The sequence below is a fragment of the Bison bison genome, unplaced genomic scaffold (genome assembly GCF_000754665.1).
Source record: "Bison bison bison isolate TAMUID 2011002044 unplaced genomic scaffold, Bison_UMD1.0 scf7180017864146, whole genome shotgun sequence".
Classification (NCBI taxonomy): Eukaryota; Metazoa; Chordata; class Mammalia; order Artiodactyla; family Bovidae; genus Bison; species Bison bison.
The window spans coordinates 9,107,613-9,121,888 of NW_011494718.1; the positions used below are offsets into that span (position 1 = coordinate 9,107,613).

General features: G+C 49.1%; 2 protein-coding genes across 3 annotated transcripts in view; one reads left to right on the forward strand and one right to left on the reverse strand.

Moving 5' to 3' along the window:
• The window catches only part of NR3C2 (nuclear receptor subfamily 3, group C, member 2), a 445,228-nt gene extending 438,677 nt beyond the window's left edge, over positions 1–6,551 (forward strand). Inside the window, exon 8 of the mRNA XM_010840772.1 lies at positions 3,773–6,551. Within this exon, the coding sequence (XP_010839074.1) occupies positions 3,773–3,928 (156 nt within the window). The 3' untranslated portion in view covers positions 3,929–6,551. The remainder of the gene's footprint in view (positions 1–3,772) is intronic.
• Positions 6,552–13,305: 6,754 nt separating this feature from the next.
• Positions 13,306–14,276, reverse strand: part of ARHGAP10 (Rho GTPase activating protein 10) — a 215,870-nt gene continuing 214,899 nt past the window's right edge. For both annotated transcript variants that reach the window (XM_010840774.1, XM_010840773.1), the window contains one exon: positions 13,306–14,008. In XM_010840774.1, coding sequence (XP_010839076.1) covers positions 13,750–14,008 — 259 coding nt within the window. In that variant the 3' untranslated portion in view covers positions 13,306–13,749. The remainder of the gene's footprint in view (positions 14,009–14,276) is intronic.

The following is a 14,276-nucleotide window of genomic DNA, read 5'->3' on the forward strand; positions in this document are numbered from 1 at the left end:
AGCCCCTGGTTATAATATGCAGGGTCATAGTAGCACCTAGGACAGTTGCCCCCAGCCAGCCTGTCAGGAAGGCCCGCCGAGCCCCAGGCCTGCTGTCCTCCCATCTGGTCCATGCTCCACATCTCCTAGGTGACGCTCATGTGGCTGGTAAAGACGGGGCCTGTCCCCATTCACAGTCTCACAGGTGCTCCCCTGCATGCTACTTCAGGTTCACGGACTGGCTGCCTCTGCTTCCTCATCTCTCATCGCATACAGAAGTCAGCAGTGCTGGCACCTATTTGCAGCATAAACCCCTAAGTGGCCCTGGCCCTCAGCTGACGCATCAGGGATGGTAGTCTGTCAGCCAGCAGGTGCCGCCCACAAGCTTCCTGCTGCTCTGAGTGCGCTGAGAGACCCCACTCCACCGTCCTCGGGCCACGTACCAAGGTCCCCTTTTCACTCTGGCCACCATCCATACCTGACCTCCTGCGCTGACATCTCCTCCCAGTAGAACAGGACTCTGTCATGTCCACTGAGGGTCCCAGCGCCTGGTCTGGGGTAGGTGCCCTCACTGGGATGGATGGATGAGAGGTGGGTAAGACCTCAGCCCTCCCCAGACGCTCTGAGCCACAGGGAGCCTTTCTCTCTGGATGTGAGCCCATCCCGTCCCCAAAGACATGTCGGGTGTGGCAGAGCTCTGCTGTCCTGCTCAGGAGCAGCAGGGGCGGAGACCAGGGTGAACCTAAACTAGGTCCCAGGTGCCCTCGGCCGGCGCCACTGACAGGCATGCCTTGCCGCCCATGGTGAGACTTCTTTGTGGCACCAAGTCTGGTGAGCAAGACCCAGCTTGGCTTTTAGTTCTCACAGCCACTGGCCCACCACCTGAAACAATCAAGCAACTTGCCATTGCAGATCTCATTCAAGAGTCTCTTTCCAGAAAAGGCCAAACGTAAAGTTCCCACATCTCACGTTTTATAGAAGGGGGGGCCTGAGAACCAAGTTACACAGAGGTGCTCCAGAGCAGGTCTTGCAAACTGTGTCCTAGTTTGCAGAGAAAAATGATGGTGGAAGGAGTTTGGGAAGAGAGAAAGGATGATTGTGAACTGGGACCCATTCACTGTTTATTCCATGCAGTTCACAGATTAAGTCACTCCTGCAGCCTCATGCAGCAGATAGTTTTTGTTTTTTTTTTTTTTTTGGCTGTGCCACACAGCATGTGGGCTCTCAGTCCCCTGACCAGGAATCAAACCCCGTGCCCCCTGCATTGGAAGCATGGGGGGTCTTAACCACCGGACCAGGAGGGATGTCCCAATAGCAGCAGGATACTCTTCTTGCCCCCATTTTATAGATGGGGAAGTTGAGGCCTATCATTCACTAAGCAAGCATGTGTGTGCCTGAACAAGCCAGAGCAGAGACTGCCTCACGCTGTCTCACAGCCTGTGAGGCCTCAACTTTCTGTGGGTACAGAGAGTTCAGTCCTTGGAGCCTGCCTAGGGAGATACCAGTCTGCAGACTGAGGGCATATTCAGGCACAAACAGAAGCATCAGATATTGCTCCCCATGGGTTTTCTGAGATTCCTGGTTTGTTTTGAAGGCCTTACCACACAGTTATTTACTACCTGACTCAATATAAGCCTGCAGATTGCCTTTTTTTTTTTTTTTAAACTTTACAATATTGTATTAGTTTTGCCAAATATCGAAATGAATCCGCCACAGGTATACCTGTGTTCCCCATCCTGAACCCTCTTCCCTCCTCCCTCCCCATACCCTCCCTCTGGGTCGTCCCAGTGCACCAGCCCCAAGCATCCAGTATCGTGCATCGAACCTGGACTGGTGACTCATTTCATACATGATATTATACATGTTTCAATGCCATTCTCCCAAATCTCCCCACCCTCTCCCTCTCCCACAGAGTCCATAAGACTGTTCTATACATCAGTGTCTCTTTTGCTGTCTTGTACACAGGGTTATTAATACTATCTTTCTAAATTCCATATATATGCGTTAGTATACTGTATTGGTGTTTTTCCTTCTGGCTTACTTCACTCTGTATAATAGGCTCCAGTTTCATCCACCTCATTAGAACTGATTCAAATGTATTCTTTTTAATGGCTGAGTAATACTCCATTGTGTATATGTACCACAGCTTTCTTATCCATTCATCTGCTGATGGGCATCTAGGTTGCTTCCATGTCCTGGCTATTATAAACAGTGCTGCGATGAGGGAAAGTTACAGATTTTCACTTGATAAAGTGAAAACCACTTTATTAAGATGGCAGTTATTTTATATGTTGTGTTAATATTACCTACTTTAATACAGTGGGAAATGACCAAAAGTCATTTTTCCCATAATAGGATATGGAATTAACTCAAGAAAAATTAGAATATATACTTTCTGATTTGAAATTATATTCCTAGTAAGCAACCAGTAATGCTATACTGCATTTGTGGGTTTGTCTTTTTCTTAACTTACAGAATTGGGAGTAGTTCAGCTCCAGGAGGATAGCAAAGTCCTTGGGTCACAGAGGAGGGAAGATAGCTGGACAGATGGCAAGACAGTTTTCCTTGATGTTTTCATGTTCTCAGAGTGACTGAGAATGGATGAATGGATAAAGATAATAGTACATATATATACACACACACACATATACATATATATATATAATACATCAGTGTATACTACACACACACAGGAACATTATCCAGCCATGAGAAACAAGGAAACACCACTCTTTGCAACAACATGGGGGCACCGAGGGAAGACTGTGCCGTGTGCTTAGTTGCTCAGTCGTGTCTGACTCTCTGCAACTCCGTGGACTGTAGCCCACCAGGCTCCCCTCTCCATGGGGATTCTCCAGGCAAGAATACTGGAATGGGCTGCCATTTCCTCCTCCAGGGGATCTTCCCAACCCAGGGATCAAACCCCGGTCTCCAGCATGGCAGGTGGATTCTTTACCATCTGAGCTACCAGGGAAGCCCAGGAAGGATTATGCTCAGTGAGATAAATCAGACAGAAAACTCCTCCTGTACAACCTCACATGTGGAACCTAAAAAAGCAAACGAATAGAAACAGTAGAATGGTGGTTACCAGAAGGTGGGGAAAATGAGATATTGGTAAAAGAGTACAAATTTCCAGTTGTAAGAGGAACAAGTTCTGGGGATCTGGTATACAGCATGGTGGCTATAGTAATAATGCCGTGTTATACACTGGAAAGCTGCTAAGTGAGATCTAAAAGTTCTTACCATAAAAAAGAAATGGTAATGATGTACCTTAATAGAGGTGTTCATGTTGCAGTATTATAAGTGTGTCAAATCTACCCCTTGTACACCTTAAACTCCCACCAAGTTATATGTCAATTCCACCTTAAGAAAGACTTCTCAGCCCCCAGCTCAGGACCGGGGTCCTGAAGGAAGGAGTCTGGCCCCCCAGCAGCCACAGCTCCACTGGCAGGGCCGGTCAGGCCTTACGGGCTGGGGAAGGCTCAGTGCCAGGGTCCAGAGCTACACACGTGTATTGATACCTGCCCCACCCAACTCCACGCTTACAAATGAGTCAGTGATGTCTGCTGCCACTCTGGGCTCTGTTACTGGCCCTGAGCCACTGGAATCCGTTTTGCACAAAAGGCATATTCCACGCAGCAGGTACATCCTCCTTCCTCCCCCGGGATGGATGACTTAGCCACGTGAGCTAGGCGGCTTCGTAGACACGGTCGGGTTTATGAACGTTGCCCCGGCTGCAGGCCAGAGTGGGAATCGGGCTTCGCCCTCACGGCCCTCTGTCTGTCTGTTGCAGCTGGTGAGCGACTTGTTGGAATTTTGCTTCTATACCTTCCGGGAGTCCCAGGCACTGAAAGTGGAGTTCCCAGCGATGCTGGTGGAGATCATCAGTGACCAGCTGCCAAAGGTGGAGTCCGGGAATGCCAAGACCCTTTACTTTCACAGGAAGTGACGGGAGACGTCTCACAAGAAGAACGTTGCCTTAAGTTTCCCCATGTTGTTCCACACCCACGAAGGACCCAAGAAAAATCCTATTTTTGACACACATGATGGTTTATTCCCACTTGTTCAGCAGTTTCTCAAGTTGAAAATCATGTCAAGGGTTGGGAGGCGGGCAGGCAGGGTGACGTGGCTTTGGCGAGACCTGCACAGTCTGGAAGGTTCTTCCTTCTCCAACCCCCAGCGCTTAGAAACATGTTCCTGTTCCTCTGGATGAAAAGCCATATCTAGTCAATAACTGTCTGATTTTGATATTTTAACAGATGGAAGTTTTAACTATGCCATGTCATTTCTGGGATCGTTCGCTTGTGTTAAAAGGGTTCAAGAACTAACGAACTTTTTCAAGCTCACCCTTGGTTTGCACATAAAAACGTATAGTCAATATGGGGCATTAATATTCTTTTGTTATTTAAAAAAAAAAACAAAAAAATATATACAGATTCCTGTTGTGTAATAACGGAGCACGTGGAGTGGACTGGCAGCTCCCACAGGGGTGCGTCTTCACCCACGTCTTTCTGCATCACTGGTATCCACACCCTCTCCACTTATTATTTAATTAGAATGGATAAGATGTTCAGAAAAATGCCTTGGTTTCAATTTCTAGTATCTATTGTGTTGGCTTTACAGATAATTTTTGCAGTCTTTTGCTGTGCTGTACATTATTGTATGTATAAATTGTGAAGGACCTAAAATAAGGTATAAGGAACTTTTGTAAATGAGACACATACAAAAAAAAAAAAAACTTTAATGGTTAATAGGATGAATGGGAAAGTATTTTTGAAAGAATTCTATTTTGCTGGAGACTATTTAAGTACTATCTTTGTCTAAACCAACAAGGTAAAAAAAAAAATTTTTTTTTTTGTAAAGTGAAATGTTCTGCATGCACCATGAACCGTTTACAGTGTATTTAAGAAAGGGAAAGCTGTGCCTTTTTTAGCTTCATATCTAATTTACCGTTTTACAGTCTCTGTTGTAAATAACCACACTTAAGCCTCTTTGGTTGTCTCTCAGCCTTTCTACTACTTCTGTACTTTCGTTTTGTCCTTGGTCTCCCGCTTGGGGTGTTCATGGGACTCGAGTGCATTTTCCGGCTTCGGCTCCATCCTCCTTCCAGTGGGGACAGCGCAGCGTGGTGTCTGCAGCTCCGTGAAGGCGTCCTTCGACGACACCCCTGTGAGAGGATGTCCCAGGAGTGCTGTGGCTTTAGGAAAGCTGCCTCTTCCCCCTCGAGAAGCAGAATCCACATTAGGAGAGAGACTGGAAAGGCTGTGGCTCAGAGTGCTCATCTTCATCCCCTTTTAGAAATTGAATTTTCTCCTTTCGGGGGGGCAGGGAAAAATTCCATGCACTCTCTATGTCTGCAAAAGGTGAAATGTTCACTTCCGGTCACAGAAGGGGTGTTGCACTCCTGGAACTGGTCACAGGAACACGTAGGTCATGACAGGAAGCCCTTGGAAGATGCCCCTGGGCACAGTTCAGTCAGAACAGCGTGGAGACCGCACGATAATTAGAGGGTTTTTAGATTTTTAAAAGGTAGGATTTAAAAATAAAATTTTATATGTAAACAGTTTTGGGGGGAAAAAAAAACACTACAGATCATAAAGCAAGACAGTGGCACTAAAATTTTTAATTCACTAATCTGTTTGGCACTGAGGCAATTTATGGCTTTTTCTCTTGCCCCAAATCACAAACATATATATATATATATCTTTGGGGAAACTTAATATGATTGCACTAAATAAACTACTTTGAATAGAGGCCAAATTAATCTTGGAAAAGTGATGATAATCTTCAGGTACTCGGTGAAATCTTATTCTTTTCCAAAACCTAAAAGCTAGAGCGAGCTGGGGAACCCCAAGGCCGGGAGATGGCAGCACTGGGATCGACCCTTTTCTCCAGGGTTCACCATGCAGGCAACATTACCCTGTCTCTCAGAAGACACCTGCCTTATGCAAGGGGAAACCTGTGAAAGCTGCACTCAGACAGAGGAGTGTTTTCTTACATAATTTGCAATTTCAGGAATTTAATTTATAGGCAGATCTTTCAACACAGTCAACTTACATGCACAGCAATATGAAAGGCACACTTGGAAGGTGGTAAATACGCCGCATGCGGACTGGGGGGTTTCTGGGAAAGAAGTGGCTTCATAAGAGCAGCTTTTAACTCAGACTGACTTTTTATGAAATCAGAATTTCGACGTAACCGGGTTTGGGATGGAGACAGTCTGCATCAGCTTTTTGTATTAACAAAGTTACTGACTCTGTGTGTGTCTCCGGGTAACTTTGCTTGAGTAAACAGCAAAGCCATATTCTAAATCCACTGTTGAATGCCTGTCCCAGTCCAGATTGTCTGTCTGCTCTTACTTTTGTACCATATTGCTCTTTAAAATCTTGGTTTGGTACAATTCATAATTCACCAAAACTTCTTCATATAATTAAAAAAACCACACTAAATTAGTTTAAAATGAAGCAATTTATATCTTTATGCAAAAACATATGTCTGTCTTTGCAAAGGACTGTAAGCAGATTACAATAAATCCTTTACTTTAATCACCTGTTGTTTTGGAAACAGTTCATTTAAACGTCTATAAGAACACGTGGATTTTGTGGCCTTTTAAATCTGGATCGTATGCCCCTCTGCCTACATCCAAGATGGAATCCCCATGCCCAGCCCCTAGCCATGTTAGGAAGCCCTGTGTTATCCACATATTAATTATTCTATTGGGGGACTGGTTAAATGTTTTGTTTTTTAGTGCTAATATTTGGTTCACTGAAATATACCCCATGACAATTTCATAACAATAATTACTGCTGATGTAGCCACTAAATTTGATACTTACATGGCCTCATTTATCTTCACAACCACATGCAAGCTTGTTTACAGACTTTGAGACTCACCTGAGTAGACCAGACGCCCCATCTCGTTTCCAGGTCCTCCTCCACACAGTGGAGTCTTACTCTTACCCCAGATCCGCTTGGGCTGTCAAGAGACTCCATTACCATCAGTCATAATGCTCCTCACATTCCTTACAGGCTGCCCTCTGGACCTCATTCAGCAATACAGACTACAAAAGAGCAGTCAGGAATTGTCAGCTCATCTGAAAACTAGAAAACGTGTATTTCCCACAAGAGAAACTCATGTACATTTTTAACATGTCATTTAAGTGACAAACTAGAAGACTGACGGTTAAACACAACTTTGCTTTAGTACAACTGATGTATTTCTGAAACACAATGTTAGCCATGAAACACAGCACAGGAAAAAAATTAAGCTTTGTGCGCAGATTTGTTTGTAAAAATTTATTGAAAACGAAGGTAATTTTAGATCTTAGAATGTGTGCATTCTGACCTATGAGGGAACAGGGTTTCTCACAGCCTCTAACTTTAAACAAAAACCGTCATGGTCTGTGAGTCTGCGTGGCTAGATATGGGGCCCCGTGGATGTGCACCCTTGGTTAAAGTGCGTGCTCTTTCTTCATAGAGCAGGCTTATTCCTGGGTCAATGAGCCAGGTACCTTCCTGTATTTCTAGGAAGGTATCAAAGTGCTTTCAGACCCAAAGGATCCACCTGCACATTTAGGAATCATTAGCTAAGAACTAAGTTTCTGCCGCTGAGCGAGCCAGCCAGCCACTGTATGCCAAAGCAGTAAAAATTATGCATGCTGCTGCTGCTAAGTCGTGTCAGTCATGTCTGACTCTGTGTGACCCCATAGACGGCAGCCCAACAGGCTCCTCTGTCCCTGGGATTCTCCAGGCAAGAACACTGGAGTGGGTTGCCATTTCCTTGCCAATCATGAAAGTGAAAAGTGAAAGTGAAGTCGCTCAGTCGTGTCCAACTCTTAGCGACCCCACAGACTGCAGCCCACCAGGCTCTTCCATCCATGGGATTTTCCAGGCGAGAGTACTGGGGTGGGGTGCCATCGCCTTCTCCAAAAATTATGTATAGTGATGCATATATAGTTAGGGGTTTGTTATAAGTGTCCCTCAAATAGAAAACATTGTTCCCTTATTTTAAAGTCAGCTTCACATGTGTGTTAGTCTCTCAGTTGTGTCTGGACTCTTTGCGACCCCATGGACTGCAGCCCGCCAGGCTCCTCCATCCACGGGATTTTCCAGGCAAGAATACTGGAGTGGGTGCCATTTCCTTCTCCAGGGCAGCTCCACATACTTTCTCATAAACTTCAAATGTCCACAGACTAAAATGACTTGATTACAAGTATCTCCAGCATCTTAATTTCAAATCATCCAATTGCTGTTGCAGCAATTTTCTTGGAAATAAAGCAGCGGCTTCCCAAACAATGTTGGATAAGAAAAGAGTAAAATAGGATTTTAACATTCAACACAGACCAAACCTGTTGTTAGTTGCTAAGTCGTGTCCGACTCATTGCAACACCATGGACTGTAACACTCCAGGTTTCCCTGTCCTTCATTACTTTCCAAAGTTTGCTCAAACTCATGTCCATTGAGTTGGTGATGCCATTCAACCATTCCATCCTCTGTCACCTGCTTCTCCTCTTGCCCTCAATCTCTCCCAGCATCAGGATCTTTTCCAATGAGTTGACTCTTTGCATCAGGTAGCCAAAGTTCAGCTTCAGCATCAGTCCTTCCAATGAACATTCAGGACTGATTTCCTTTAGGAATGACTGGTTTGATCTCTTGCTGGCCAAGGGACTCTCAGACCAAACCTGAATCCAAAGCAGAGTGAGTGAAGGAGTACAGTCGCAGTTTGCGACAAACCACCCAACACTGAGTGGTTTAAAGCGACCATCATTTATTACTCTCCTAAGTCAGCCAGCAGGGGAAGTTCTGCTGGGCTGGGCCCGCTGGGCTTGGCTGGGCTGGCCATGTAGCCAGCTGGTCTGAGCTAGTTTTGCTCCACGTGGCCTGTCCTCTGGCAGGCCAGTCTGGCGCATTTTCATGGTACATATAAACAAGGCTCTAGGACAGTGGACATGCACAGTGCTCTTCAAGCTTCTCATTGCATCAAGTTTGCCTGTTTCGTTGGCCAAAGCAAATTACAAAGTCAGGCCCATAGTTCACGTGGGAGGGTTACCCATAAGGACGTGCATCCAGTGAGGGGTGAAATTTGGGATAATTCAACCAATGTACCATGCACAATTTAGGTATTTTTTCATAGAATTTATGTTGCCAAGACGGTGATTTTCAAGTTTTCCATGGCCAGAAAAACCCATCTCTTTGGATCTTCGTGCCCTGGTCCAGCCTGATCCAGAGAGGGTTGTGGTGAAAACTTGCTTGAGCTGAGTCAGATCGTGTTCTGCCCACACTCCGAGCTGCTCCACCTGCAGCTGTTAAACCATCGAAGGAAGGAAAAATCCAGAAACTATAATGCATGGTATTGAGCAGCCTCAATGAAGCCGAAGTCCAAAGTGCAAGTCTCTTGGGCAAAAATTAAAACTCTTCTTTCCAATTGAGTTGATCTTCTGATAGGAAATAATTCTCCAAGGTATTCTACTCAGCAGATTGAGACACTTTTAGCCAGACATGAAGGCATCAGGAGAATGTGCCAGCTTACCCAGACAGGGTAGCGATAAATTACCACCCAGGCCAGTCGAGGATAAAGAGCGCTGACAAGCATCAGAGAAGACGTTCTCAGAGCTCCAGCCAGGAAGCTGTTTGAGGACACGCTCCTGGAATAACTTCCTCCCGCAGGAGGGAGGGAAGAAAGTCGGGTGGCTCTGGAAGACTCAGAGTCCCGCAGAACATCTGGCTGGGCGGTGAGAGTCTTGAGGGGACAACCAGTGAGCAGGTGACAAGGGACCCAGTGGGAAAGGGAACGGGGGACTTCCCTGGTAGTCCAGTGGTTGAAAATCGGCCTTCCAATGCAGGGAACATGGGTTCGATTCCTGGTGGGGGAACTAATATCCCACATACCTTGGGGCAGCTAAGCCTCCACACCACAACTAACAACAGCCTCAACTAAGCCAAGTGAATTACTTAAAAAATAAAGGCATGGAGTGCCCTTGGGAAGGCAGGGGAAGGCTGGACTATGTAGGGCAGAGGGAGAGAGCAAGGCATGGCCTTGGAGCGCTCAGGCTAGAGGGAAGCAGGGCGTGGCTGTGAGAGAAGGGGGCAGAGACCAGCCCCCAGGGCCCCTCGGGGTGCCTTCTCCCATCTTCCCCATTTACTAAACCCCGTTTCTTGCTGGGTGCCCTCCAGACGCTTCACATCATCATTTTTCACAGTCCTCCAAGGAGGCTGGTACCACTCTCTCCATTTCATGGCTGCAAACTGACACATAAGAGGTCAAGGGAACACATTCAAGATCAGCAAGGTACAAAATGGAAAACAGAATTTCAAAATAGGTATATATGTATTTTTTTAACTCAAAACATGCACTTTTAGCCACTGTATTTGTTTCCTAGAAATGCCACAAGGTACCACAAATGGGGGTGCTTAAAACCAACAGGAATGTCTCATCTCCCCATCTGGGAGGCTGGAAGTCTGAGATCACAAGGTCACCAGGGTTGGGTCCCTCTAAGGGAGGATTCGGCCTCTCCCTGGCTTGGACGTGGCCATCGTCTCCCTGTGTGTCTTGACACTGTCCTTGATCCTGTTGCCCAATGAGGTCACATTCAGGTACCGGGGTTAGGACTTCAGCATATGAATTTTGGAAGGGGGTACACAATTCAACTCCTAACAGCCCTTACCCTCTACCAGCCCCCAGGAGCAGGACAGTTGAGGAGAAAGAGTGTGACCAGCTCACTGAACTTGAACCACGCTCTCTGCTCCTGACAGCATTCATTAAAATAACTTCCCCTGGCTAAGTCAGTCCGGGCAGAGTACGAATGGGCTGAACGTCCACCACCAGCACAAACAACCCAGCTCCCCCCCCACCCCGCCACCCCCTACTCCCAACTACAGATGCTTCTGTTGCTACAAAGAAAGGGGGTTATAACCCACCAAGGCCATCTGGCTCTGTTCTTATCTGGCGTGTCCTTTCTGGGTGCAGGGACCCCCAGGGCCAGCCTTTTAGTGACCCCACAGAATGCAAGCTCCACTGCAAGTAAGCAATCTGAGTGCCCTCTTTTGCTCAAAGCCCGCCCCCCACCCCCATCATGCTTCTGAATGAACACAGGATGGCAGCCGGAGGAGGCAGCTGGTGCTGAACGAGGTGGGCTGAGGGGCCTGGGTCCTGAGGGAGGCAGGGCCGCTGCTCAGCCAGCCTTCAGTAGATGCTCAGGGAACTACACCCACACACCACCACACTCCTGTCTCTTCTGGGGAGATGGAGATCTGCAGGTGCAAGAGAGCACCTCCTGGTCCTGTTATTAAGCATACTCTGGGCCAGGCCCAGAGGAAAGCGCCCCGGCCGGGGGCCGCCTGGCACCACCTATTCCCAGAGGAAGACACCCCGACACTCCAGCTCCCCTTTGGTGTAACCCTGTTCTTCCTGGAACAGCCAGAGAGGAGTCTGCAGGGCTGGGGGAGCCCTTGCAGCCAGCGCTATCCCGAGGCTTCACTACTGTTACACTGTCATGTATGCCCCACACACAGATGCCCCGACAAAAAAGATGCAGTGACTCTCACATCAGTAACATCCCCGTAGGGGAGCAGCGGTGACCAGATGGTGGCCCATGGCAACGGGGACCGGAAGCAAGTGACTCTCACATCAGCACAGGGACTAGCATTGCCCGCTGAGCGTATACTACCACTTCAACCCCAAATCTCGGAGTATCCTTGGCTTTTTAGGAGGGAGGAACAGAATCAGAGTCGATTTAATTTGCCCTACCACACAGGTAGCCAGGGCGTGTGCTAAGTCACTTCAGTCGTGTCTGACTCTTTGTGACCCTATGGACTGTAGCCCACCAGGATCCTCTGTCCATGGGATTCTCCAGGCAAGAATACTAGAGTGTGTTGCCATGCCCTCCTCCAGGGGATTTTCCCGCCCCAGGGATCAAACCCATGCGGCACTTTCTTTACCACTAGTGCCATCTGGAAAGCCCACACCGGTAGCCAGACCTTACAGCAATTTCCACGACCGGTCTTCTGTCCATTGCCGATGGGTGGACTCCAGTGAAGAACACAGCTAGGAAATTGCTCCAGTGCTAACCTGAGTCCACTCACCCTGACTGCCCACAAGCTTGCACCTTCCCACAGAAATGGGGAAGTTTGCTCCAGGCCAAGCTTCTCTCCTGTACCTCTAAGCAGCAGGCAGGAGCAGGAAGGGAGAACTCAAAACAGGCGCCACCCCCACCCTCTTGCCAGCCTGGCCCACAGCCCCAGGGCTAGGCCTTGTCTGGGCCCTGGGCCCCTGGCAGCCCCAGTACTCTCCACTGGGCCCATAGTTCAGCATTTTTAATTATACTGCTCTAATGGCAACACACTCCAGTATTTCTTCCTGGACGACCCCATGGACAGAAGAGCCTAGTGGGCTACAGTCCGTGAGGTTGCCAAGAGTCGGGCATGACTGAAGTGACTTAACACATTAGTCAGAAAATGGATTCTTCTCAATGGGCTTGCCTCTCTACACACACCTGACCCCAAACGTGACACCTTACATGGTCCAGAGGAGGCGAGCTCCAAACTGATAACCAGCACTCTGGGATCATCTCACCTGGGGAAGAGGCGACAGACACATCCTTCCAGGGACAATCTGAGGGGAGAACTGTGACAGACCAGAAAGCCTCTGTGGAAAAAGAGAGATGCCGGCCCCTGAGCAGCCCCTGGAGCAGGGCTGGCTTCACAGTCCTGAGGCCCCTACAAATGAGCTGCACACTCCAGGGACTCCAGGTCAGGGGGCAGAGAGGTCCCCTCTTCCCGGAGAGGTTGGTTTAGGCTGTGCCTAGGAGTCAGAGGCTGAGAAGACCACAGAAGCATCGCTTGGAGCACCCTGTGTGCAGGGATGTGGCAGAAGTTCCTCCAAGCAGGGTCTGGGTCCATGTACCCAGACAGCCCTAGAGCCTGGCTTAATCCAGATGGAGAGATGGGCACTGCAGTCTGGAAAACAGAGGGAGGGGGAGGCTGGGGGGAGGGGCGTCGTGATACAGGGCTGTACACAGAAGCTCGTCAGGAGCTTGCCCTCACACACAAAGCTCTGGGGAAAGCACCCCAGCTCCATCCTGTTTGGGCTCCCCCAAGGCCCTCTGAGGTAGCTGGAGGGGACCTGCCAGGATCTCACCTGTCAGAGAGGGGACCCCTGTCCCCAGAAACATGCCCCATTCCAAAGCAGCCAGGCTCCCGGTTAATCCATCCTACCTGTGAGCATGTGCATGCCGACACCTGGGGAGAGTGCAAGCCCACCCACCAGCCACACCAGGAGATGTTACAGAGCGAGTGAGTTCCACCACCTCTTCCCCACGTGAGACACAAATCCCATAGTAAATTAGATTTTATTTCATATACAGGAAACTCGGGGCGGACAGGGGATGTCGGGGAAACAGCACGCCGGTGAGCAGCACAGAGAAGCTTGTCGTGAGTCTGCAGGCGCCCTAAGTCAGTGAGCGTGGGTCCCCAGGGAGGGCGGCCGTCCGTCCGAGCAGAAGCCTCGGTCTGCTGCCCTGGGTGCAGAGACCAACGCAGCCTGCACCGGCCTGCTGCAATCCCTCAATGATACCAGCATTAGGGGCACATCTCACAGCACGGTTCCCTTTCAGGTGTGAGGGGAGGTGTCCTGTGAGGGCGCCGCCAGTGGGGCAGGTGGGCCAGCAGAAGGTCGCCCTCCTCCTTGCCCTGGAGACCAGATAATTTAAAACCACAAGTCCCAAGGCATGCCAGATGCAGAGTCTCTCCTGTCCATCTGGACAGCCTTCTCCCGCTACTCGGATCCGCACCTCCCAAAGCGGCGGTTCTCCCCCCGCCTCGAGCCATCTGTCCCCCCCGGTCCCCACCCTGGAGTGTCCAGGTGGCCGTGGGTTCCGCCCGGGAGGTGGACGGGGCTCGCCGCTCCCAGGAAGGTGCTCTGGGGCCAGGGTCTGCAGCCGGGCGCTACAGCAGCTTGACGTAATTCTGTGGAATCAGCCCCCTCTTGCCATTCAAAGTCCCCTCCAGCCAGCCAGGTTCCCTTGAGGTTTGCACTGCAAAGGAAGAGACATCACTCGTTACCAAAACACTTGCCACCAGTGAGCTCCCTGCCCCGCTGTGCATCAACCAAACCCAACGGGGGCCACCCCCGGGTCGTCTGGTTACAAGTCTGCACAAGAGTTATTTACAGGGGCCCCCCTCCCACCAGTCACCCCAGCCTCCACTTCTCCTCCCTACGGAAGCCTCCTAAACCATCCCCTCAGTGTCCAGTTGGGCTCCTCCTAAACCACGGTGCACCAGGGAGCTCAGTGAACTTTCCAG